The sequence below is a fragment of the Nylanderia fulva genome, unplaced genomic scaffold (assembly GCF_048542155.1).
Source record: "Nylanderia fulva isolate GAGA-0341 unplaced genomic scaffold, ASM4854215v1 Scaffold5, whole genome shotgun sequence".
NCBI classification, from domain to species: domain Eukaryota; kingdom Metazoa; phylum Arthropoda; class Insecta; order Hymenoptera; family Formicidae; genus Nylanderia; species Nylanderia fulva.
In genome coordinates, this window is record NW_028190587.1 from 6,221,156 (window position 1) to 6,246,492 (window position 25,337).

The 25,337-nt window shown below is 30.2% G+C and overlaps 5 protein-coding genes across 6 annotated transcripts; all 5 read left to right on the top strand.

The window, feature by feature from the left end:
• Positions 1–238: 238 nt before the first annotated feature.
• LOC114941674 (Deubiquitinating apoptotic inhibitor) lies at positions 239–5,666 on the top strand. Its single transcript, XM_029316729.2, has 3 exons — positions 239–1,925; positions 2,134–2,366; positions 2,714–5,666. The coding sequence occupies exons 1-3, from the start codon at positions 436–438 to the stop codon at positions 3,649–3,651; spliced, it is 2,661 nt and encodes an 886-aa protein (XP_029172562.2). The 5' UTR covers positions 239–435; the 3' UTR covers positions 3,652–5,666.
• A 3,938-nt stretch (positions 5,667–9,604) lies between these two features.
• LOC114941660 (facilitated trehalose transporter Tret1-like) lies at positions 9,605–13,454 on the top strand. Its single transcript, XM_029316715.1, has 4 exons — positions 9,605–9,635; positions 10,363–10,634; positions 12,119–12,546; positions 12,827–13,454. The coding sequence occupies exons 1-4, from the start codon at positions 9,605–9,607 to the stop codon at positions 13,452–13,454; spliced, it is 1,359 nt and encodes a 452-aa protein (XP_029172548.1).
• A 1,065-nt stretch (positions 13,455–14,519) lies between these two features.
• Positions 14,520–17,415, top strand: LOC114941659 (facilitated trehalose transporter Tret1-like). Of its 2 annotated transcripts, XM_029316714.2 has the most exons (5): positions 14,520–14,582; positions 14,865–15,136; positions 15,995–16,034; positions 16,119–16,419; positions 16,582–17,415. In XM_029316714.2, exons 1-5 carry the CDS (start codon positions 14,552–14,554, stop codon positions 17,207–17,209), a joined length of 1,272 nt encoding a protein of 423 aa, XP_029172547.1. In that variant the 5' UTR covers positions 14,520–14,551; the 3' UTR covers positions 17,210–17,415. The 2 variants fall into 2 exon arrangements, with proteins under 2 accessions (XP_029172547.1, XP_029172545.1); XM_029316712.2 differs by having other exon boundaries at positions 15,995–16,419.
• Positions 17,416–17,784: 369 nt separating this feature from the next.
• Positions 17,785–20,473, top strand: LOC114941636 (facilitated trehalose transporter Tret1-like). The gene is made up of 4 exons (XM_085487006.1): positions 17,785–17,958; positions 18,446–18,717; positions 19,073–19,497; positions 19,664–20,473. The coding sequence occupies exons 1-4, from the start codon at positions 17,928–17,930 to the stop codon at positions 20,289–20,291; spliced, it is 1,356 nt and encodes a 451-aa protein (XP_085343132.1). The 5' UTR covers positions 17,785–17,927; the 3' UTR covers positions 20,292–20,473.
• A 507-nt stretch (positions 20,474–20,980) lies between these two features.
• Positions 20,981–23,602, top strand: LOC146721346 (facilitated trehalose transporter Tret1-like). The gene is made up of 4 exons (XM_085486991.1): positions 20,981–21,046; positions 21,536–21,807; positions 22,159–22,583; positions 22,750–23,602. The coding sequence occupies exons 1-4, from the start codon at positions 21,016–21,018 to the stop codon at positions 23,375–23,377; spliced, it is 1,356 nt and encodes a 451-aa protein (XP_085343117.1). The 5' UTR covers positions 20,981–21,015; the 3' UTR covers positions 23,378–23,602.
• Positions 23,603–25,337: the final 1,735 nt, after the last annotated feature.

Below are 25,337 nucleotides of genomic sequence, written 5' to 3' on the forward strand. Positions count from 1 at the left end.
TTGTGTGGATTTATATTGTTCATTGAAATTTATTGTTAAATAAAATTTATTGTTAAAATAAAATGACAGTAAGGTTGATCCGAAGCACTGATTTCGGCTATCCAATAGAAAACGAGGAATCTAAGCCGACATGTTTGTCCCTAGGAAACAACTTCTTTTATTGGCTGTCAGATGCATAAACATCCTCCATTAGGGAGCGTCTTTTTTTCATTTAAGGATCATCTCAACTGACATGTATGATTTATGGCTTGCAGTACTTGCTATTTTTTTTTCTTCATACTTTTTCACCACCATGAAATCATTTTGATTTTCACGCGAATCATCATCGATTGAAGGTTAATGGTAATTCTCCGTTGTCGAGATATCCCGAGAGTTCAAAACGAAGGATAAAGAACGGAGAGATTCGAGCTTTTGCCGGATTGCCGTGGAAACGAAATGGATACCGAACACATACTGAAGAATGATATCGGACGTTGTTTGAAATTAATCGTTTCGGGAAACGACGCGGCCGTCAACGACAGCTGGATGATGCTGCGGAATCTGCGTGACAGTCGGGAATTCGGTCAGTTGATCGACTGCGAGGATATGATCAGGGATCTCCTCAAGTGTCACATACGCAACGTGTCCGAGGTGCCGAGGATCCTGACGTGGATGTCGCCTTACGTGATCGAGAAACGTTTCTTTAACGTCAGTCCGATTTCCAACGACGTTGCGATTTTACTGCGAAACACCGACATCGGCGACATGTCGTGTCTGACCGAGCTTTTGAACGCACTGGCGGAGAACAGAGTGTACCTACCCAGATCGGCGAATCACACGAAGCTCTGCGAAGCTATCGTCACGAGCCTGTCTTCCTTCCAAATGCCCTTGGAGCCGAAAAAAATTCTAGACTTCTACGACAACACCACCAAGATTCAGCATTTTCTCAAAATACTATGCTCGAACACAAAAAACGGAGAGCGTGACATTCTAATGTTTACTTGTCTCCAAACCTTATACAATATTATCTCGGATACAAACAGAAAGCCGGAGCCGGGTCCAGGCCTCGCTGCTATATTGCAGCTGGTAGACTCCTGTGTTATTCCACAGGCAGTGGATTGGATCCTGTCCCAATCCCATTCCGATCATCAGTTGGTACAGGCGTTGAAAGTACTGTGCAATTGGCTTCCGCAATGGTGTGAAGATCGACTTAGCGTTTGGATAATGGAGTTTATACGTGGTTTGGAGAAACAGCACAAATATTCCACCCTTCTTGAGCTCATAGAATCCTCGGTGGACATAGTAATGTTGATGTGTAAAGTATTACTGGTACCGATAATCCGCCAGAATGCTTCCAATATTATATTTTACATCTTGAAGAGGCAAAGCTCATTGTCAACTGTTCAAAATATAGTTAGAAGGATACCAGGTTTGATAAAAGATTTGATGAAGGAAGAGTCGGATTCCAGTAAGGAATGCATACAGAATTTAGTCGACATTATGAAAGTATATAGTAAAAGATTTTCAACGTGTATACCGGCTTGTGGAGGCACGGAGAATTATCCTTATCCTGTATTGCCACGGATGCAGGTTGTTAAGGAACTTTACAGGGAGCCGGTATGGATTGACGAAACAAAAGAGTTTGAACCGATTGTGGAGCCGAAAAGACCACTGTCTGGAAAAGTTGGACTCTTTAATCTTGGAAACACTTGCTATATGAACAGTGTGCTGCAAGCCTTATTAATGACCAGACAATTTTGCCAGGAAGTATTGAATTATCCATTAAATGAAGCAGGAAAGACACCCTTGCTCGAGAGGTTGCAAAACTTGTTTGCATTATTATTATACTCTAAGAGAATATATTTGGAGCCTACTGAAGTGTTGCGAGCCTCGCGACCTACATATTTTCTACATGGACAGCAGCAGGACAGTTCAGAATTTCTCTGGTTAGCGTACTACTTTTTTCTATTATAAGAATATTTTTTGTACTCTTTAATACAACATATAGTTGAAGGAAAATTTGTATTTACCATCTCTGTAACAAAATGATACACATTTAGAAATTATTACTAAATACAATTCTACAGCAATTAATTATTATTAAGTGCAATTTTATTACATGAATTATAATTAATAAATTTGTTTCCTTTATAGTCATCTGTTGGATGTTTTACATGAACAAGAAAAATCCGCTAATGCAAATTGTGGAGGAAATGATAACACAGCAACTGTCAATAAGATTGAGAAGCAAGAAGACAATGTAATGTTGCCGATAGAAACGAAAGAAGGCATGCAAAGGCACATTAAGCGTTGGACGACTGAGGAAGACCTAACGGAAGGTTTGGCGTTGCAACGAAAAACGCAGTCATTGGCGGATTTTACACGAGGTAATAATTTTTATTATATATTTTTATTTTATTATTCTTATTTATTTATATATTTTATTTCTATATTTACATCAAAATAGATTATGTTCCAGGTAGCTCGATTTTCTATTTATTATGCTATTTTATTATAATATATATTTATGTATATATATATATATATATATATATATATATATATATATTATATTATAGAAATATAATAAATATTATAATATTAATATAACAATATTATAAATTATAGAAATATAATAAATATAATAATATTAATATAACAATATTATGAATTTTAGAAATAGAATAAATATATAAATTAGAATATATATATTATATAAAAATTCTTCCAACAGGCGAAGAACTAGGACAGCGGCTTAGCGATTCTCATTCCGATTCGACGGACAGCGGTATACAATCTGTAGGTGGTGAGGAAACAGGCGGGTATACATCGCTCGTACACAAAGTACTCGGCGGAGAGTGTCAGATCACGTATCAGTGTGCACAATGTGACACTAGTTCTCGCAACACGGACAAATTTCGCGATCTGCAACTGTGCTTCCCTGAAGAGATACAGGAGAATCAGGAAGTTTCCGTACAGGATCTCATCAATTATTATCTCACGCCGGAGAAGTTGACGGGCGAGAACAAGTATCGATGCGACAAATGTACAAAGTTGTGCGACGCGCAGAGGATTATCACTATTCTGCAGGCACCTGGGCACCTGGTTCTGACGTTGAAACACTTCCGGTATGATTTCGATACCAGGCTGAGGACGAAACTTCGGCACAAAGTCACGTATAACGATACCATAAGATTGCCAGTGTCGGCGATACCCTGTACCGCAGCCGAGACGTATCATTTGTATGCCGCCGTCGTACACTCTGGCTATAGTATGGATTACGGACACTATTTCACGTACGCTTGTGATTCTAAGCAGAATTGGTATAAATTTAACGACAGTATCGTGACCCAGACTACGTTCGAGGATTTCAAGAGTCTGAAACCTCCCGACACCCCTTACATATTGTTTTACGAAAAGTCGGGGGCCCACGACGGGATCTACGAAGACGACAAACCCGAATTGGCGACCCTGAGTAAACGCATACAAAACCTGATAGCGAACGATACCACGGATTACATAGAGGAACTGAGACGTCAAGCGACAGCGTCACAACGCAGCCAACTTCCAACAAGATCTCTGAGACAGCATAACAATTCCGACGATGATAATCCACCACCTAGTAGCTGTCGTGGTACGATCGACATCCCGGCGAATCGTTTTCTTTATTAAACTAGAGATTATATTACATGAAAAGACGGTGAAAATCTTGCAAATTATGCGAATAACTCTGTATTTGTTTCTCAAGGCTCTTAGATCTTCGTCACAGCTATGCTAGATTATGACGTCAGAGGCGAGAAAGCGCACGTTGAAAATTCTTACGCGCTATTTTTAAATGAAAAGCTATTTCGACAAAACATTATATCAGATCACTTTAGCATATTTTTAAAATTCTTTTCCTTTGATAGTTAATCAACAATTGTAAAATAATCTTGAGATCAGACTTTGTCATGCTAAATGACTGTACATGTGCAAAGATCAGACGGACTGGGTCTTATATTACAGTCGTTTTATAATTGTTGATTAAATATAAAGGGAAAAGGAGTTTTCGAGGTATTTTAAGAGTGTGCTAAAGCAATAAGAAGTGCTGTTTTATCGAAATATCTTTTTATTTCGAAATGGCACCTAAGAATTTTTAGCATGTGTTTTCTCGCCTCTGCCATCATAATTCCAACATGGTCAATGAGGTGTCCGGAGCCTTAAGTATTTTATATGTATAGATAAAAGAATTCAATCATCACGAAGTAATTTTAGAAAGGCGCATTTTATGGTTTTACACCATATCATATCGCTATGGAAGAAACTTGTATTCGAGAATTCGTATTAGTTTGCATTTTATATCTACAATGCGGAATATACATCACTGTACATTTTCATCATACTACTGTAACTCGACGATAGCTATGAAAAAAAAACTTACAGCTATACGAATTAGAGTACGAAGTGTAAACGTCATCCAGAACTTGAATCTGTGCAAAACGGATTTGTATATACATAAAATATAAATGAATATATGAGAGTAATATTTATATAAACGCAAGCAGATACATTTATGTACATGAGAGATAAGTGTATGTATTAAGGCTAAACAAATTCATGTTTCTATTTTCCATTCACTAATAATGTATATAAAAGACTGTGTTCAATTGTTTTTAAATTTATGCATTATCTCCAGTGGTTTTTAAATTTATGTGTTATCCAATAGTTTTATATGTCACTAAAGAAAATATCGATATACTCTTCAACATTTTAAGCTTTTCTTTTCTTATCACAATGTTATTTTTATAAAACTTTACATTAATTGTGTGCGTGCGTATGTGTGAGTGTGTATATGTATGGACATGTGTGTATGTGTGTACATTATTAAATTACTCCTTTAAAAACCCTCAGTAAATGTTTGACGTTTTCGATAAAACTAAAATTTTAAGCAACTTTATTTAGTAAATTTTAAAGATATACTCGTATTTGTTTTGTTAAAGCAGCTATTTATTTATTACATTTTATAGAAGGTTATTCAGACAACAGTTGTCTTATTTTGAATATCTAGTGTGATGGAAAAAAAAAGAAAAAAAACTGCTTCTCGTTGATCTTTTTTTTCGAAGACAACTTTTTGTCTGAATTATTTTTTAGATATTAGAAACGTTAATCAGATACATTATTAAGGGTGAGCAAATAAAAAGCAAGTGCCTCACTCTATATATACAGAATGTTACAAAATTCTATCGTCAAAAATAATAGATTTTTTTTCTCGATATGTGTCTTATCAATAGATATATAGTATCTCTATATTGATAGAGTTTTGTAACACACTCTGCATATGAGTTGTAAAAGTGAATTCCTGTCGTAGCTATAAGTAATTTAAATAATTACTACAGTATATTGTTGATGTTAATGAGTAGACTCATCGTGACATTGTCGTTAACTAGAAAATCGACAATTATTGCAAATTTTATAATACTATGTCACGAATTTTACTACTTAGAACATTAATATTTATTAAAGAACATCGCATCTAAGGAGTACTTGTGTAAAGTTACCAAGACTTGTTACAAAAATATTAAGAAAAAAAAAGAGAAATACGACTTAATCGGCTGTGGTTTTTGTACATTTGTTGTTTTATTACACACAGAATGAGAGAAAAAAAGAGAAGAAACAGTATTTAATAAATACAAGACTATCTGATATAACACTGTTATAGTTGTTATATTTCGTTGCTTATAAGCTTACTAAACGCACTTTGCTGTAAAGATGTAATTTATAAAGTAAAATTAATATAAAATCAAGTATATATACGTATATAAACGTATACATCTTTTTACAATATATGCAATGTTTGTCTAAGTATGCCATACATTGTATATTTTATTTATTTATTAATGCGATATTTACGTCTAAAATTTTTTTTTCGAAGAACCCTTAATAAAGAACCTATTATTTAAAACTTGTGGCAATCTTTTAAAATTTATATTAACACATAGAGTTTAAAAAGAGCACTCAAAATTACAATTAAGAAAACGAATTTATTGTTCATTATAGTAAATTATATTAAATAATTTTTTAAATAAAATATTAATTATTTTAATAAAAAATACCTCCCCACATACACGTGTGTATATATTATATACATTCTTTAAAAACATTTTAAACTGTGATAATCTTATATCAAATTGATAAAATATTAATTTTCTCATCTCAGTATTCACTGTGGTAGAAGCTCACGAAATATTGAGTTTTATTTGTAATATAAATATACCATTTATGTTAAGATTGTATAATATATTAATAATACAGTTAATGTTAAATTAAAATTTGGGTAGTTAAATATTTTAAATGATCTACATTCATTGTCAATATCTAGCATTGTACAATATTTAATACTACTTGTGTGTGAAATATCGCTCATTGAAACATTAATATAATCTTTGTATCTATTATAATAAATTTGCTACCATAAAACATTACGAAAAAATTATATTGAGTATATTGTGTTATATTATGCTGCTGTTTATCTGTTTTAAATTCCATTTTATTCTAATTTATCAAATAGTCTAGGTATATAGCATTTTATATTGATCTTATTGTATTATACAATTATTATTGCTGAGCTTAAAATAGAAAAAACTCTTTATTTATTCTATATCTCATTTGCTAAATTAAACTTCAATAATTGCAAATACAGAAGTGCTAAACATATTTTAAATAATTTTCCTTCTAATTTTTGTTGTGCATATATAAATTACTTAACATGTTTAATGCGTTGTATATGTATAGTTAACAAAATCTTATTAAGCGCCTCATGCATCATATTAAAATAAGCATTGATAAAGCACGCATAATTATGATATCACTTTAATTATTAATGATAAACTCTTAGATTGCACACGTGTGGAAAAAGACGTAAGAACATTACGTCTTGATCTGATATGCGTTATCTCACGTACCTATATATATATATATGTGCTTATATATATTATTATCTAAATATCATTCAAATGCAAATTGAATCTAAGCATCTAATGCTCTTGTGTACAATTAATTTGGCGCCGTTAATTTTTTTTATCAAAGTAAGATATCAAAGTTTCATTTACTGTCATTAATAAATCGATAAAAAATATTTTCAAAAATATCTTTTCTATATATTATATTCATTTATAGAGTTAACTTTGCGGGGAATAATTATGCACCAATCTCCATTCTCTCTTTTTTATAGGATAATTGTATTTTTATATAATAATTTTCAAAAATATTTTCTATTTACCAGTTGAAAAATTTGTTATATTTTACAAATGTGTTAATTTAACATAATACAGATATGTTAATTAAATGATAACACAAATATATCCTGTGTTTGGTGCCAAAAATACAAATAGGGTTGCATACACTTACCATTAGATTATTTCTGACAGAAGAAAATTTATTTGTTAATAAACAAAGCCCGGAAGAGTTTCGTATAAGTAGATATTTACATATACGCGCTCATACATGTTTAAAAACTCATTTAACAATTTATTACGATCATCTTTGTGTTTGGTCCCAATAAGTACGAGTAGAGTTACATGTCCTTAGATTATTTCTGACAAAAAAAAATTAATTTGTTAATAAACAAAGCCCGGAAGAGTTTCGCTTAAGTAGATATTTACATATACTCGCACATACATGCTTAAATACTCATTTAACAATTTATTACGATCATCTCTGTGCTTGGTCCCAAAAAGTACGAGTAGGGTTACATGCTCTTAGATTATTTCTGACAGAAAAAATTTATTTGTTAATAAACAAAGCCCGGAAGAGTTTCGCTTAAGTAGATATTTACATATACGCGCACATACACGCTTAAATACTCATTTAACAATTTATTACGGTTGATCCTGTGTTTGGTCCCAAAAAGTATGAGTAGGGTTACATACACTTAGATTATTTTTGACAGAAAAATATTAATTTGTTAATAAACAAAGCCTGGAAAAGTTTCGCTTAAGTAGATATTTACATATACGCGTCCATACACGCTTAAATACTCATTTAACAATTTATTACGATCATCCCTGTGCTTGGTTTCAAAAAGTACGAGTAGGGTTACATGCTTTTAGATTATTTCTAACAGAAAAAAATTATTTCGTTAACAAACAAAGCCCGGAAGAATTCCGCTTAAGCAAATATTTGCATATACGCACTCATACATGCTTAAATACTCATTTAACAATTTATTACGATCATCCCTGTGCTTGGTCTTAAAAAGTACGAATAGGGTTACATACTCTTAGATTATTTCTGACAGAAAAAAATATATTCGTTAATAAACAAGGCCCGGAAAAGTTTCGCTTAAGTAGATATTTACATATACTCGCACATACATGCTTAAATACTCATTTAACAATTTATTACGATCATTTTTGTCTTTGGTCCCAATAAGTACGAGCTGGGTTACATGCTCTTAGATTATTTCTGACAGAAAAAAATTAATTCGTTAATAAACAAAGCCCGGAAGAGTTTCGCTTAAGTAGATATTTACATATACGCGCACGTACACGCTTAAATACTCATTTAACAATTTATTACGGTTGATATGTTACAGTTTGACAGTTGTAAAATAAAAAATAAAAATAATATCATTTTAACGCGCGCGTTTGTGTTGTTTGGTACATAACACAAATTCAGAAATTAAAATTACATACGCATAATTAAAATTTGGCAATTAAATTAAAATAATATACATAATAGACATTCGGGAATTGAAATTAAAATATAAGATATATAATAAAATATTTAAAATATGACTGTTTAATATAATACTGTAGCATCATTTATACCTGCATTATTTTTAAATGAAAATTATTAAATTATATTTCTCAAATTTGTATTATAGTATTCGACTATTAGTTTATTATCCCAACAATAATTTGCTATCATAATTAAACTTGAGTTTGATTATGTGTCATCACAATTACTTTCATATATATAACTTTTTACTGTATTAACAATTTGCTTATAAATACTAAATTTATGTAGCATATATATATATATATATATATATAAATAATATATATGTATATAATTATTTATCGAAGATTAGTACATCCCATACGTCCGTCATGCTGCGCGTCTCGCGCGAGACTGACTCTCGTTCGAGATATTGCGATTGCGAGACTGATGATCACGTGATCAGTTACGCGCAAGCCATGCAGCGTAGCAGACGCATATAAATATATATGCATAATATATGTGCATACTGTTTATAGTATGCAAAACAAAGTATATAATAAGTTCTTAATAGACAGATAAATAATAACATATTATAATATTTTTGAATTGGTCTCAATTAATAATAAGAAAAGTTTAATAAAACATAGTTTGTTTTTTTCTGCAATATATATATATATGTCATAAATCATAAGATATCTGATATATATATTTTGCACAATCATTCATACGAAATATTTAATCTTTCCCATATTAAGATCATATAAGTTATTAAAATCTGTTTGATAACAAATATATCAAAATTTTGCTTTCGATAAAATTGATACGATGTTATTATCGAAGTCGCTTTCATTAAGATAGAATTCTTTCAACTGTTATTTACAATAATCATTTGATATTTGCACGCGGAAACAATTGTATTGTGAAAATGAAGAAGGTATATCTTGCTGCAATAGCAGGTACGTATACGTACATTGACTCGACATAATTAAATACGGAAATTTCTTTTTAATTAGCCTATAATTATGATTTTAAAACGTATGTGCAATTATTTTTTCGATAATTAAATTTATATAATTCCTATTTTTATTCAATTTTTAAAAATAAATATTTATTTTTTTATAATTTTATGCAACAGAAATTTAATTATTAGAAGCTTATATATTAAATTCTTTATAATTCTAATTGCTTATAATATCTAAATATAACTTTTATTATATGTTATTTATTAAATTATAGTAAAATTTAAGAAAATAAAGAAAAGTTTTTTATGATACTTTTATGAGAGAAACAATAAATAAAATTCATTGTTTATTTAGGGGAAAGTTGTTTAAATCATACAATTTTAAGATATTTTATGTTATATTTCCTACTTTAATATTAGAAAGTATAACTGATAATTATACAAAAATGCAAGATAAAACTGTACTGTTAGATTATTATCAGCTAAAATAAATTAATTAAAAGTTACATCAATTGTATCTGATTTTTTTCAATTTTTCGCGTAATATACATAACATAAGATTCAATCTGGAAATTTTTTACTTGTTTTTATTGGTTATTTATTTTATAATTTTTACTGCTAAATGTCGTTTATATTTAATACTAATAAAGAAATTGATCAGATAAATAATTTAGGTGATTAGTATGCATTACAATTGTCTTCTCTATTATTTTGTCTGGAAGGAAACCTGGGCATGCTGACAATCGGTCAATTTTCGGGTTGGACATCGCCATCCTTATCTGTATTGACGAAAGGTAGCGATGCCAAATATCCCTTTCGTTTGACTGCGGACGAGGCTTCTTGGGTGGCATCCTTTCTTACGCTCGGTGCGACTGCAGGTTCCATTATCTGTGGATTTATGGTCAATGTCATTGGCAGAAAAAATACGATGCTATTCACAGCTTTGCCTTCGATAATCAGCTGGTTGATGATAGCTTTTGCAACGTCACCGTGGGTAATTTAATAATTTTTTGCTAGATATATGTAGATATAGAATATCAAAAGAATATTTATTAGAAAACCATATGTATATAATATTATTTTAAAATTAAAAATTAAAATCAGGGAGATTTTGTATTTTTTTAAATCTTTAGCTATCAATATCGATATTTTTTATTTTTAATTTGGCTAGAATCTTAGATTTATTACTGTACTTTGGCGTTATCAATCTAATACAATCTTTCTTGACAAATTGATTAAATTCAATACCATTTCTAGTTTAAATTTCATTTCGCTATAACATTCTATTTTGTTGTATAATCAAGTTTCCAATCTAGACAGTCTTCAGTATATAGGATGTCTAGTAATAATTTCACGACCTCTCATGTGCAGGTACAGCAGATTAAATCGAATAGGAACGTTCTCTACCGTTTCGCGATCTTCGCAATAATTAATGAGAAATTAATTAAAAACCAATTGAAATTAGTAAAGCTTTCAATTTGAAATATAACTTTAAATTTTAACGAGCTAGTAAAAGCAAAAATGGTAGTGCTTAGCTTTCAACGATAATTAACTTTTCATAAATAAAAATTAATTTTTCACTAAAACTGAGATTTATTTTAATTATTTAATATTACACCAAGAAAAATTTATGCTTTGTGCACAATAAATCAGTTCCAGTGAAACATTAATTTTTACTTAAGCCAACATAGTACTATATCCGTATTTAGCTCTTACTGGTTAAAATTTTTGTATTTTAAATTGAAAGTTTTACTAATTTCTTAGTTGTTTTAAATTAATTTCTCATTAATTATTGCGAAGGTCGCAAACTTTTCTACTTCATTTAATCTGCTTTTCCTGCACTTGACAAATTGTGCGGTTATTACTGGACAGTCTGTATAAGATTTATTTTATCTATAAAAGATATAATTCTCCCCTCTTTTTAATAAGTGAAATATTATCTGATAAGTTAAAGTGTTAAAGTACGATAAATGATTTGCATTTGATGCGATTATATTGAAATAAAAAAATATTGTTGTACAGAGAGAAAGAAATATTTATCAACATATATTATCAAATAATTATTATCTAATTGAATAAATATTAACAAATGATATTTTTTGAGAAAACTTATCTTTTACAGATTTGTTGAATTAAAGTACATATAAAAAGTAACTTGTAAGTACAAAAATAATTTAAATTATATTGTTTGTTTTATAGTCAAAGATTTTCAACATTACACCAGCTCTAATTGAATATTACATTTCTTATTTAAATTTATTGCATGTGTGAAATTTAAATAAAAAATAATTGATAAATTAAATTAAAAAATTATTCCTTTAAATTAAAAAATCATATGGTTTTTAAAAATATATCTAAATACAAATATAATCATAAAAATTTTATGCTATTGCTTCAATTTTCGGAAAATATATAATATTGTTCCGAGTAATTAATTTGGCATACATTTAATCTTTCCATCTCTTTTTTGCTATACAGGAACTATACATATCAAGGTTTATATCCGGATTGAGTACGGGAATTGCTTATTTAGCCATGCCGATGTACTTGGGTGAAATTTCACCACCAGACATTCGCGGTAATTTGACATCCATGTTCACAGTGGCTGGGAAACTCGGCACTTTAATAGAATTCGTGATAGGCCCGTTTCTATCGGTGCAAAATCTCGCTTTCGTATCTTTAATAGGGCCATGCTTGTTTGTGGCTGTATTCATTTGGCTACCGGAATCTCCACACTTTTTTTTGCGCCACAATAACAGGCAGAAAGCCATAAACTCGCTTATTCAATTGAGAGATAATAAAGAGAATATTCACGAAGAAATAAACAATATTGAGCAGTACGTAAAAGCTGATTTGGCTAATAAATCTGGTTTTCGAGAACTTTTATTTGTGCCGGGAAATCGCAGGTGAGACATCAAATTTCGATGCATACATAAATATTTATCATCGATAAGAATTTAATAAAAATAAATATACAATTTTTTAAAATAATTTTTCTATTATATTTGGGGTTTTAAGTAAATAAAAATGTTAAGCATTGGAAAATTTTGCTATTATTTTATATTATTAGATTTATTTATATATGATCCAGCTTATAATAAAATTTAAATAAAAACGACTCGAAATTACTGATAACATCGAAGCTATTAAATTAGAAGAGTTTAATCAATACACTTGATTTTACAGAGCTGTAATAATACTGCTGTTCCTGGTCTGGATTCAACAATTCAGCGGTGTTAATGCCGTTATACAGTACAGTCAAATAATCCTGGACCGAGCGAATACTAATTTGGAAGGCAAATATTTAACTATGATAATAGGTGCCATACAAATGATTTTTACAATCGTCTGTATGTTTCTTAGCGATTGCAGCGGCCGGAGGTTGCTGCTGATGATCTCCGCCGCTGGTGCAGCATTGTCAACCTGTATGGTCGCGATATATTTCAATTTAGAATACAGTCATATAGATACTAGCAATATAATTTGGTTGCCTGCTATTGGTACGATTATGTATGTAATCATGTATGGTTTGGGCTTGGCCCCGTTACCTTTCACCATGGCCAGCGAATTATTCCCGACAAATGTGAAGGCTCTCGGCATAACTACCATTTTAACATTCATGCATTTGTGGGCCTTTACCGTGTTAAAATTGTACATGGTCATAGCCGAAAGTTATGGCACACACGTACCATTCTGGATATTCACTATGTGCAGTCTTGTAGGTACTTTAATCGTGCTCTTCTACGTACCTGAAACCAAAGGTAAGACTTTGGAACAGATACAAAAGGAGTTGCATGCCTCGTCGAAGCAGTGAGAATCGAGAATAGGATATTTGTATGTTGATCTTCTTTCGACGAGTTCGCGAATTTTGTTTACGATTGAATAAAAGTTTCCTTCGAAGTCGGGTTCGCAGCTAACTTTGCAATTATTTTGCTTGAAATGATCTGTATTGTAAATAGGTCGTAGCAGATTCGTCTTCTATTGCTTCCGTTAAAAATATAAAATTAATATAAATATTTGATTTTACAAAAATAATGTATATAGCGACTATAATTAATGTATAAAATTAGTGGACATTCTTATGTTAATGTTTATTATAAACATTACTAAATAATTATAATGTACGTAAAATAATATTTTTATGTATTTATTATATTTTATATGTATTAATTATTATAATTAATATTAATTTTATTTAATGCAATGTTTGAAATATTATTTAAAATTTCGTATAATGAAAAATTATTTGTGTATAAATTATAATTATTAAATTATTAAAATTATTATTACAAAACATTATCTTAAGTTTCTTAGAGACAAATAAATATACGTACGTATAAACATCCTGATGCAAATGTCTCTTAATGAAAATACAATGATTATTCAATGTACAAATTTGCAATTATTTGCGGCTTATTTAATCTTTTTCAAATTAAAATCGCATGAGGATTATATTATATCAAAATCTGATATTTGTATATTATATTATATATTAAGTTATGATATAATTATTATATATTATTTTATTATATATTTTATACAAGAACAATTTTTCACTTTTTCGATGACAAACGTTTCTGATAATTTGTTTAATGATAAATACCATACATTTTTATGTGAAAATTTCTCAATAATATAGAATGGAGAAAAGATTTAATAAGATTTCTGTAAAATATATACAACATTAGATGTAATACAATTTAAGATATCAAATTAATTGCAAATTACGATTATATCAAATTTATTCTTTGCGATCATGTTTGCATCAATTATGCGTCATGTACTAAAGATAAAGTTGATATGACAACATTATCTGAATCATTTTTATCTACACAGAATTTTATCAGCTATAGATTACAAATTCTTTCAATCATTTAACGTGTGTACATGAAAGTGGTCGTATTGTAAAGAATGAAGAAGATATATCTGATTGCTGTAGCAGGTAAGTATACGTTTCTTGGATTAAACATATAAATAAATTTTTATATAATATTGCGTCGAACTTTCTCCCTATTATTAATATACCCAGTCAGAAATGATCGGTCGAAAGACGTCGAATCGATATCGATTCGATCAATTTGGCACCGATTCGACATTAATTCGACGTCGATTCGATGTCGATTTAACTATCATTTCTGGCTAGATATAATTAAAACTTATATTAAACTAACAATTATTTTTTATAATACACACATAAACATCTTATATGAAATTATTTTATCAGGAAATCTGGGAGTGCTAATAGTCGGCCAATATTTTGGTTGGACATCACCATCTCTGCCTAAACTGATGCAAGGAAAAGATGAAACATATCCTGTGCGTTTAAATTCAGTGGAAGCTTCTTGGGTGTCATCTTTACTTATGTTTGGTATAATGTTTGGTTCTATTAGTTGTGCATATATAGTGAATATTATTGGTAGAAAAAATACCATGTTATTCGCTACTGCGCCTTCAATTATTAGTTGGATGATGATCGCTTTCGCAACATCATCATGGGTAATTCAATAACTTCTATATTTGGCATTTCTTTGAGAACAAAATAATACATTAAATTTTTTTTAACACATTCTGCGATTAGGAATTAATTAAGACTCAGTCTGTTCGTTTTACTTGGTATATATTTATCTCACAGTCAGATTTTATATCGAAACTTTGATACGATATTTTAGCTATGCAGGGTGTCCCATTTTAATCGATCGCCTTGTAACTTTGCAGGGACCAATTGTAGAGAAAAATGTTTCAGACATCTTTGATTGCAAGATCAAGGCCAAGATCACCATCTTATGTTCCCCTTGGAGCCATACAACTTTTGCCTGAAACATTTTTCTTTACGATTGTTCTCTGCGAAGTTACAAAGAGTGGTCGATTAAAATTATCTATAAGAACTTAAAAGTATACCATTAGATAGATTGTGATTATGTTCTTGAAAGAAAATATTAATTACTTGTTAACTTAAAATTATCTGAGGTCTACATTATTTAATGCAAAGTGATAATTTTATTATTATCCTCTTTAAGATAAGTCAGAACTAAACATGAAACAGATAAGGATTACAAGTTTCTATAACATAAAATAAATAAACAAGGTTTTTATATCGTTATAATTAATAGCTTTAGATATATCCCTCTTTTGTAATGTATATATATATATATATATATATACTTTATAAAATTTATTTAAAAATTTTTTTCAAAACGTTGCGATTTAAATAATTAAACATTTTAATTTTATTTATTATAATTTATACTCTCTATGAAAGATCAACATTACTTTAAAGCTTTTAAAAATCATTAGAATGAGATAAATTTGACACATTTTATCTATTAATGTTTTTCTATTTCTTCTGCTTTTTAGGAACTTTATATATCGAGATTTGTGGCTGGATTTGGTACAGGTATCACTTATACGGCTACACCCATCTACATTGGTGAAATTGCACCAGCAGACATTCGTGGTAATTTGGCATCTATGTTCACAGTTGCTTGGCAAATTGGTACCACACTCGAATACGTGATAGGTCCATTTCTATCAGTGAGAAATCTCGCTTTAGTGTCCTTGGCAGGGCCTTGCTTGTTCTTCGTAACTTTTATTTGGGTACCAGAATCTCCGTATCATTTGATGCGTCGCAACGCCAGAGAGAAGGCCATCGAATCTCTCGTTCAATTAAGAGGCAAAAACGATGTTCATAAAGAGGTAGATGATATCGAACAGTCTATAAAATTTAATTTGGCAAATAATAGTAGATTTCGTGAACTCTTATGTGTATCCGGAAATCGCAAGTAAGTCAATTTTATTTTTGATATAAACGATATTCGCATATCAACATAATCTTCAATAATAATTACTTTTTTATTATACTCAAAATTATTATAACAATATTTGATAATTTTGAAGCTATCATCCTGATCATATAAACATTTTAAAGCTGTTTTTGATTTCAGAGCCCTAATAATACTGATAACATTAGGAGCTATTCACCATATGAGCGGCATTCAGGCCGTGGAGCAATACGCTGAATTAATTTTCGACCAGGCAAATAGTAATTTGGAGGGCAAATATTTAACCATGATATTGGGCATGGTACAAGTGGTTAGCACTGTCGTCTGTATGTTTGTCACTGATCATAGCGGCAAGAAATCGCTGTTAATGATTTCTTCAATCGGTTCAGCTTGTTCAACCGCAATAGTCGCGATATATTTTCATTTGCAGCATGATAATGTGAACATGAGCAATCTAACATGGTTGCCTGCTGTTGGTGTAATCACGTATGTAATCATGTTTTCTCTAGGTTTGTCCGCGTTACCGATTGCCATGATTGGTGAACTATTTCCCACGAATGTGAAGGCTCTTGGCAGCATGATAACTATGTTTTCATCCGGTGTCTTCGCTTTCGGTGTGACAAATTTGTATCTAGTCATAGCTGAGAATAATGGCACACACGTGCCATTCTGGATATTCACGGCGTGTAGTCTCGCTGGTACTCTATTCACGTTTCTGTACGTACCTGAAACCAAAGGCAAGACTTTAGAACAGATACAAGAGATGCTGCATAGTTCGTCGAAGCAGTGATGAGTGTCGATAGCATATTTTTATGTTGACTTTCTTTCGATGAGTTAATGAAGCGTTCACAATTGAAGAACAATTACTGTCGAAGTCGCACTCGCAACTGCTTCTGCAATTATTTAATAAATATTTATTATATATAAATAATAATTAAATGATCTGTATTATTGTTAAAATTATATATAAGCTAAATAAATTCCGATACAAATGTTCCTTGACAATACAAGTTATCTAATAAGGTATATATACTACTCAATTTAAGACGAAATATGGAACACTTTTTCCATCTTAAAAATTATGCTATTTTTAAACCGTCGAAACTCGGCAAAAAATATATTTTAATATTTTTTCTCTAATTACTGCCTGCTGGTTCCGTTCTTTTTTAATATACTTTATAAATACCATGCTTATTTATATGCCATTTTTTCAATAATAGAATCAAAAAATATTTAATATAGGTTTCCTATAAAATATGAGATTAGATAAAATACAATTAAAAATAAAATTTAAGATAAGATACCGATTTTTTTAAATTTAATGTTGTATTAAATCTATTCTCTTCGTCTTCGATAATATTACGCGCAACAAAATGTGTAATATGTTGAAGATAAAGTTAACAACATTATCTAAATCATTTTTATATAAACAGAAATAAATCAGTTAGTTATTATGATTTCTCTCAGTCATTTAACGTTTGCAAGGGAAAGAGGTTGTATTGTGAAAGATGAAGAAAATATATGTTGCTGCTGTAGCAGGTAGGAATACGTTTTTTGGATTAAGTAAACACATAAATAAATTTTGTGATATAATGTTGACTCAAGTCTCTCTTATTTGTTAATATATAATTGAATTTGTATTAATTTAAAAATTATTTTTTTAAGTATTTAAAGTAATTAAAATTCTCTTCACATTAAGTTTGTAAATAAATATTTTTTTCATATATTTTATGAAGCATATTTTTCTATAGAATTATATTATATAGTCTTGTCTACATAGTTTAAATTATCCGTATGCATTAATTCTAATTTCTGATAACATTTAACGCAATTCTTATTGCTTTAATTGCAACTTAATTTAAGATGTAATGCATTTTTAGATGCACACATTATAATTTCATCGATTATAATTACAACAATTGTTTATATATTAAAATTTCAATTATAATATAATATTAAAAAATATTACATACGTATAAAATGACACACACATACACATCGGTCTTATATGAAAATATCTTGGCAGGAAATCTGGGTATGCTGACAGTCGGCCAATATTTTGGTTGGACTTCGCCATCTTTGCCTAAATTGATGCAAGGAAAAGATGAAACATATCCTGTGCATTTGGATTCAGAGGAAGCTTCTTGGGTGGCATCTTTACTTATGTTTGGTACATTGGCTGGTGTTATTAGTTGTGCATTTATAGTGAATATTATTGGTAGAAAAAACATCATGTTATTCGCTGCTGCGCCTTCAATTATTAGTTGGATGATGATTGTCCTTGCAACATCAGCGTGGGTAATTCAACTTCTAAATTTGTTCATTTTCTTCAAGAACAAAATGATTTATTAAAGGTTTTTTTAAACACATTCCAAAATTAGCAGGAATGAAGAGATGTAGGAATTAATTAAGAATCAGACGTATGTTTGTTTCACTTCACATATATTTTTCTCCGGGTTTATTTTGAGAATTTAATTAATACAATGTTTGTAATACACACTTTACATATATAACTTATTTTTTTTAGAGATTTTTTGAAAATATTGCGATTTAAATATAAATTTTTTTTTTTTGGAAATTATTAGAATGAGAATCAATTTGACACATTTTGATTATTAATGTTTTTTTACTTTTTTCTCTGTTTCTTATGTAGGAACTTTATATATCAAGATTTTTGGCCGGATTTAGTACAGGCCTCACTTTTATGGCTACACCCATTTACATTGGTGAAATTTCACCTGCAGACATTCGTGGTAATTTGGCATCTATGCTTACAGTCGTTTCAAAAATTGGTACCACACTCGAATACATGATAGGTCCATTTCTATCAGTGAGAAATCTTGCTTTAGTGTCCTTGGCAGGACCTTGCTTGTTTTTCGTGACTTTTATTTGGATACCGGAATCTCCGTATCACTTGAAGCGTCGCAACGCCAGAGAGAAAGCCATAGATTCTCTCGTTCAATTAAGAGACAAAAACGATGTTCATAAAGAGGCAGATGAGATCGAACAGTCTGTAAAAGTTGATTTGGCAAACGATACTGGTTTTCGCGAACTCTTATGTGTATCCGGAAATTGCAAGTATGTCAATCTTTTATTTATGATGTATAAACGATATTCGCATATAAACTTAATCTTCAATAATAATTGCTTTTTTATTATACTCAAAATTATTATAACAATTTTTGATAATTTTAAAGCTATCATCCTAATCATACAAGCTTTTAAAAGATGATTTTGATTTCAGATCTCTAATAATACTGATAATGTTAGGAGCTATTCATCAAATGAGTGGCGTTCAGGCCGTGGAGCAATACGCTGAATTAATTTTTGACCAAGCAAATAGTAATTTGGAGGGCAAATATTTAACCATGATACTGGGCGCTGCACAAGTGCTCTGCACAATCGTCTGTATGTTCATCAATGATCGTATCGGCAGGAAGTTGCTGCTTATGATCTCTACAATCGGTTCAGCCTGTTCGACCGCTATGGTTGCGATATATTTTCATTTGCAACATAATAATGTGAACACTAGCAATCTAACATGGTTGCCTGTTGTTGGTGTAATCACGTATGTAATCATGTTCGCTTTAGGCTTAGCCGCGTTACCGATTGCCTTGGGTGGTGAACTATTTCCCACAAACGTAAAGGCTCTCGGCGGCATGGTGGCTATGATCTCAACCGGTGTCTTTTCTTTTGCTGTGACAAAATTATATCTAGTCATAGCTGAGAATAATGGCATACATGTGCCATTCTGGATATTCACGGCGTGTAGTCTCGCTGGTACTCTATTCACGCTTCTGTACGTACCTGAAACCAAAGGCAAGACTTTAGAACAGATACAAGAGATGCTGCATAGTTCATCGAAGCAGTGATGAGTGTCGATAACATATTTTTATGTTGACTTTCTTTCGATGAGTTAATGAACTGTTTACAATTGAAGAACAATTACTTGTCAAAATTGCATTTGCAACTGCTTCTGTAATTATTTTGCAAATATTTATTATATGTAAAAAATAATTAAAATGATCTATATTATTGTTAGAGTTATATATAAGCTGAATAAATTCCGATACAAATGTTCCTTGACAATACAAGTTATCTAATAAGGTATATATACTACTCAAATTTAAGAAGAAATATGGAACACTTTTTCCATCTTAAAAATTATGCTATTTTTAAACCATCGGAAATCGAAGAAAAATATATTTTAAAAAATATTTTCTCTCTAATTACTGCATGCTGGTTCCGTTCTTTTTTATTATACTTTATAAATACCATGCTTATTTATATGCAACTTTTTCAATAATAGAATCAAGAAATGTTTAATTTAGGTTTTCTGTGAAATATGAGATTAGATAAAGTACAATTTAAGATAAGATACCGATTTTTAAAAAATTAAGATCGTATTAAATCTATTCTCTTAATCTTCGATAATATTGTTCGATAATAAGTTGCATCAAATTGTGTAATATGTTGAAGATAAAGTTGACAACATTATCTATATCATTTTTATATAAACAGAATTAAATCAGTTAGTTATTATAAATTTTTTCAGTCATTTAACGTTTGTAAGTGAAAGCGGTTGTATTGTGAAAGATGAAGAAAATATATCTTGCTGCTGTAGCAGGTAGGAATACTATTCTTGGATTAACTAAACACATAAATTATTTTTATGATATAATTTTGACTCAAGTCTCTCTTATTTATTAATATATAATTGAATTTGTATTAATTTAAAAATTATTTTTTTAAGTATTTAAAGTAATTAAAATTCTCTTCACATTAAGTTTGTAAATAAATATTTTTTTCATATATTTTATGAAGCATATTTTTCTATAGAATTATATTATATAGTCTTGTCTGTACATAGTTTAAATATTCCGTATGCATTAATTATAATTTCTGATAACATTTAACGCAATTCTTATTGCTTTAATTGCAACTTAATTTAAGATGTAATGCATTTTTAGATGCACACATTATAATTTCATCGATTATAATTACAACAATTGTTTATATAATAAAATTTCAATTATAATATAATATTAAAAAATATTGCATACGTATAAAATGACACACACATACACATCGGTCTTATATGAAAATATCTTGGCAGGAAATCTGGGTATGCTGACAGTCGGCCAATATTTTGGTTGGACTTCGCCATCTTTGCCTAAATTGATGCAAGGAAAAGATGAAACATATCCTGTGCATTTGGATTCAGAGGAAGCTTCTTGGGTGGCATCTTTACTTATGATTGGTATACTGTTTGGTTCTATTGGTTGTGCATATATAGTGAATATTATTGGTAGAAAAAACACCATGTTATTCGCTGCTGCGCCTTCAATTATTAGTTGGATGATGATTGTCTTCGCAACATCAGCGTGGGTAAGTCAACTTCCACATTTACTAATTTTCTTCAAGAATACAATGATTCTTTAAACGTTTTTTTAAAACACGTTCTGAGATTATTGGGAATTAAGAGCTTTAGGAATTAATTAAGAATCGGACGTCTGTTCGTTTTAATTAACATATATTTTTCTCCGGGTTTATTTTGAGAATTTAATTAATACAATGTTTGTAATACACACTTTACATATATAACTTATTTTTTTTAGAGATTTTTTGAAAACATTACGATTTAAATTCAAATTTTTTTCTTTTAAAAATTATTAGAATGAGATCAATTTGACATATTCTAACTATTAATGTTTTTGTATTTTTTTCTCTGTAATCAAGGAACTTTATATATCCAGATTTTTGGCCGGATTTAGTACAGGCTTCACTTATACGGTCACGCCATTGTACATTGGCGAAATTTCACCTGCACACATTCGTGGTAATTTGGCATCCATGCTTACAGTTATTTCAAAAATTGGTACCACACTCGAATACGTGATAGGTCCATTCCTATCAGTGAGAAATCTTGCTTTAGTGTCCTTGGCAGGACCTTGCTTGTTTTTCGTGACTTTTATTTGGGTACCGGAATCTCCGTATCACTTGATGCGTCGCAACGCCAGAGAGAAGGCCATAGATTCTCTCGTTCAATTAAGAGGCAAAAACGATGTTTATAAAGAGGCAGCTGATATCGAACAGTCTGTAAAAGTTGATTTGGCAAACGATACTGGTTTTCGCGAACTCTTATGTGTATCCGGAAATCGCAAGTATGTCAATCTTTTATTTATAATGTATAAACGATATTCGCATATAAACTTAATCTTCAATAATAATTACTTGTTTATTATTCTCAAAATCATTATAACAATTTTTGATAATTTTGAAGCTATCATTCTAATCATACAAACATTTAAAAGATGATTTTGATTTCAGAGCCCTAATAATACTGATAATGCTACTGGCTATTCATCAAATGAGCGGCGTTCAGGCCGTGGAACAATACGCTGAATTAATTTTTGACCAAGCAAATAGTAATTTGGAGGGCAAATATTTAACCATGATACTGGGCGCTGTACAAGTGTTCTGCACAATCGTCTGTATGTTCATCAATGATCGTATCGGCAGGAAATTGCTGCTTATGATCTCTACAATCGGTTCAGCGTGTTCGACCGCTATGGTCGCGATATATTTTCATTTGCAACATGATAATGTGAATACCAGCAATCTAACATGGTTGCCTGTTGTTGGTGTAATCACGTATGTAGTCATGTTTGCTTTAGGCTTAGCCGCGTTACCGGTTGCCTTGATTGGTGAATTATTTCCCACAAACGTAAAGGCTCTCGGCAGCATGGTGACTATGAACTCAGCCGGTGTCTTTTCCTTTGCTGTGACAAAATTATATCTAGTCATAGCTGCGAATAATGGCATACATGTGCCATTCTGGATATTCACAGCGTGCAGTCTTACTGGTGCTCTATTCATACTTCTGTACGTACCTGAAACCAAAGGCAAGACTTTAAAACAGATACAAGAGATGCTGCATAGTTCGTCGAAGCAGTGATGAGTGTCGATAGCATATTTTTATGTTGACTTTCTTTCGATCAGTTAGTCAAATATTTACAATTGAACAACAATCACTGTTGAAGTCGCCTTTACAACTGTCTCGAATTATTTTACAAACACAATATTTTTAAATGATCTGTATTGTTGAGGCTATAGTAGGCTAATCTTGTACTGCTTCTGTGAAAATTTGGAAATAAACTGTAAACAATTTTTTATGCATAAATATACTCTTACTCTATATATTGCATGAAATTAGTGATATTCCTTTGTTAATATTTATTTTTACTTTATTGTTAAAAATATTGAAATAAATATATTATAATAATTATATATATATATAATATATATATATAGTGCTAAGGAATTAGAATGACAAATTTTTAAGAGAAGTTATATGCTATGTCCCTTTCTAAAAGAGGCATGCAAATAAGTCATTGGTTGTCTCGATTAACGTTGTATGTTGTATTAATTTATATATATAATGGTATCAAACAACTGCCATTGCAATGATTAATTGTTTGACAGTTGTAAAATAAAAAATTATTACAATATCAATAACGCGCGCGCTTGTGTTATCTGGTATACATATAAAAAAATTCAGAAATAAAAATTATATACATAATTAAAATTTGGCAAAATAAAATTATGTACGTAATAGACATTCGAGAATTAATATTAAAATATATAATATATAATAAAATATAAAATTAAAATATAACTGTTTAATATATAACCTTTATTTATATCTGTATTATTTTTTAATGAAATATTGAGTTGTATTTCTCAAATTTGTATTAGTATTCTATCAGTTTACTGTACTAACAATAATTTGCTATTATAATTAAGCTTGATAGCAAAACACTGAGTTTGATTTATGAATCGACATAATTACTTGTAACTTCCTACTGTATTAATAAATCTGTTTATAAATACTAAATTTATGTAGCATATATGTATATGTATATCAGATGTATTCGTTTAATCTAATCAAATATAATTATGCACGAACAGTGAAGTTATATTATTCTTTGATAAAATCTAAAAAATTAGGACGCATGCATGCAAAAATTATTATTGCAATTAATGCATATAAATATATTAATTAATTATGCAACGCACAAAAATTCAATATTTAAATCTTTAACAAAAAATACAAATGAAGAAATAAAATGTTCTATAAGAAACTTCTGTAATCAAATATCCGCGCTTTCATTAGACTCGCGCGAGACTCTACACCCCATACATCCATCACGCTGCGCGGTTCGCGCGAAACTGATTCTCGTGCGAGATACCGCGAGCGCGAAACCGAGGTCCGAGGACCAGTGGTCATGTGACCGCTGGTCATGTGACCGTTGGTCATGTGATCATCGGTCCCGCGTTCGTGATACTCGCACGAGAATCAGTCTCGCGTGAGCCGCGCAGCGTTACAGATGTATGGGATGTATTAGTCTGATGGAAAGGCTGTAGGAAGAGAAAATTGCTTTTGTCGGGACCGATTCATTGTTCATTGTAAAGAAGAATAAAAATTCGGGAATTAAAATTAAGTAATAGAATTATGTAATAGAAATTCAGCGAATGAAAATTATGTATATAATAGAAATTGGGCAAATTAAAATTATGGTCATAGCATCAAGCAACTATCATTGTAAAGATTAACAATTTGACAGTTGTAAAATAAACAATAGAATTGACATCAAAGGAGCGCGCGAAGAATGCATGTAAACTGGCATTAATTAAAAAATTAATTACCATTGCTAAGCATTAAAACTTTTTAGAAATTTCTAGAATATGCTCATTATTATTATATAAAGGAATCATATAAAAAAGAATATATTATATAAAAGAATTATTTTAGAATAAAATAGAATTCACGATAATCGATTAGTTTCTAACATACATATATATGTGATATGACTTTCTCGATTAAATCAAATAATATATAAACGCTAATAATTATA

Bases quoted from the DNA above. Each gene is read 5' to 3' on its own strand.
- LOC114941674 (XM_029316729.2), top strand. From the start codon at position 436: ATGGATACCGAACACATACTGAAGAATGATATCGGACGTTGTTTGAAA. The intron at 1,926-2,133 runs GTTAGCGTACTA...TTTCCTTTATAG, and splicing joins GACAGTTCAGAATTTCTCTG to TCATCTGTTGGATGTTTTAC. The intron at 2,367-2,713 runs GTAATAATTTTT...TTCTTCCAACAG, and splicing joins ATTGGCGGATTTTACACGAG to GCGAAGAACTAGGACAGCGG.
- LOC114941660 (XM_029316715.1), top strand. From the start codon at position 9,605: ATGAAGAAGGTATATCTTGCTGCAATAGCAG. The intron at 9,636-10,362 runs GTACGTATACGT...TTTGTCTGGAAG, and splicing joins ATATCTTGCTGCAATAGCAG to GAAACCTGGGCATGCTGACA. The intron at 10,635-12,118 runs GTAATTTAATAA...TTTGCTATACAG, and splicing joins CTTTTGCAACGTCACCGTGG to GAACTATACATATCAAGGTT.
- LOC114941659 (XM_029316712.2), top strand. From the start codon at position 14,552: ATGAAGAAGATATATCTGATTGCTGTAGCAG. The intron at 14,583-14,864 runs GTAAGTATACGT...TTATTTTATCAG, and splicing joins ATATCTGATTGCTGTAGCAG to GAAATCTGGGAGTGCTAATA. The intron at 15,137-15,994 runs GTAATTCAATAA...TCTGCTTTTTAG, and splicing joins CTTTCGCAACATCATCATGG to GAACTTTATATATCGAGATT.
- LOC114941636 (XM_085487006.1), top strand. From the start codon at position 17,928: ATGAAGAAAATATATGTTGCTGCTGTAGCAG. The intron at 18,718-19,072 runs GTAATTCAACTT...TTTCTTATGTAG, and splicing joins TCCTTGCAACATCAGCGTGG to GAACTTTATATATCAAGATT. The intron at 19,498-19,663 runs GTATGTCAATCT...TTTTGATTTCAG, and splicing joins TGTGTATCCGGAAATTGCAA to ATCTCTAATAATACTGATAA.
- LOC146721346 (XM_085486991.1), top strand. From the start codon at position 21,016: ATGAAGAAAATATATCTTGCTGCTGTAGCAG. The intron at 21,047-21,535 runs GTAGGAATACTA...ATATCTTGGCAG, and splicing joins ATATCTTGCTGCTGTAGCAG to GAAATCTGGGTATGCTGACA. The intron at 22,584-22,749 runs GTATGTCAATCT...TTTTGATTTCAG, and splicing joins TGTGTATCCGGAAATCGCAA to AGCCCTAATAATACTGATAA.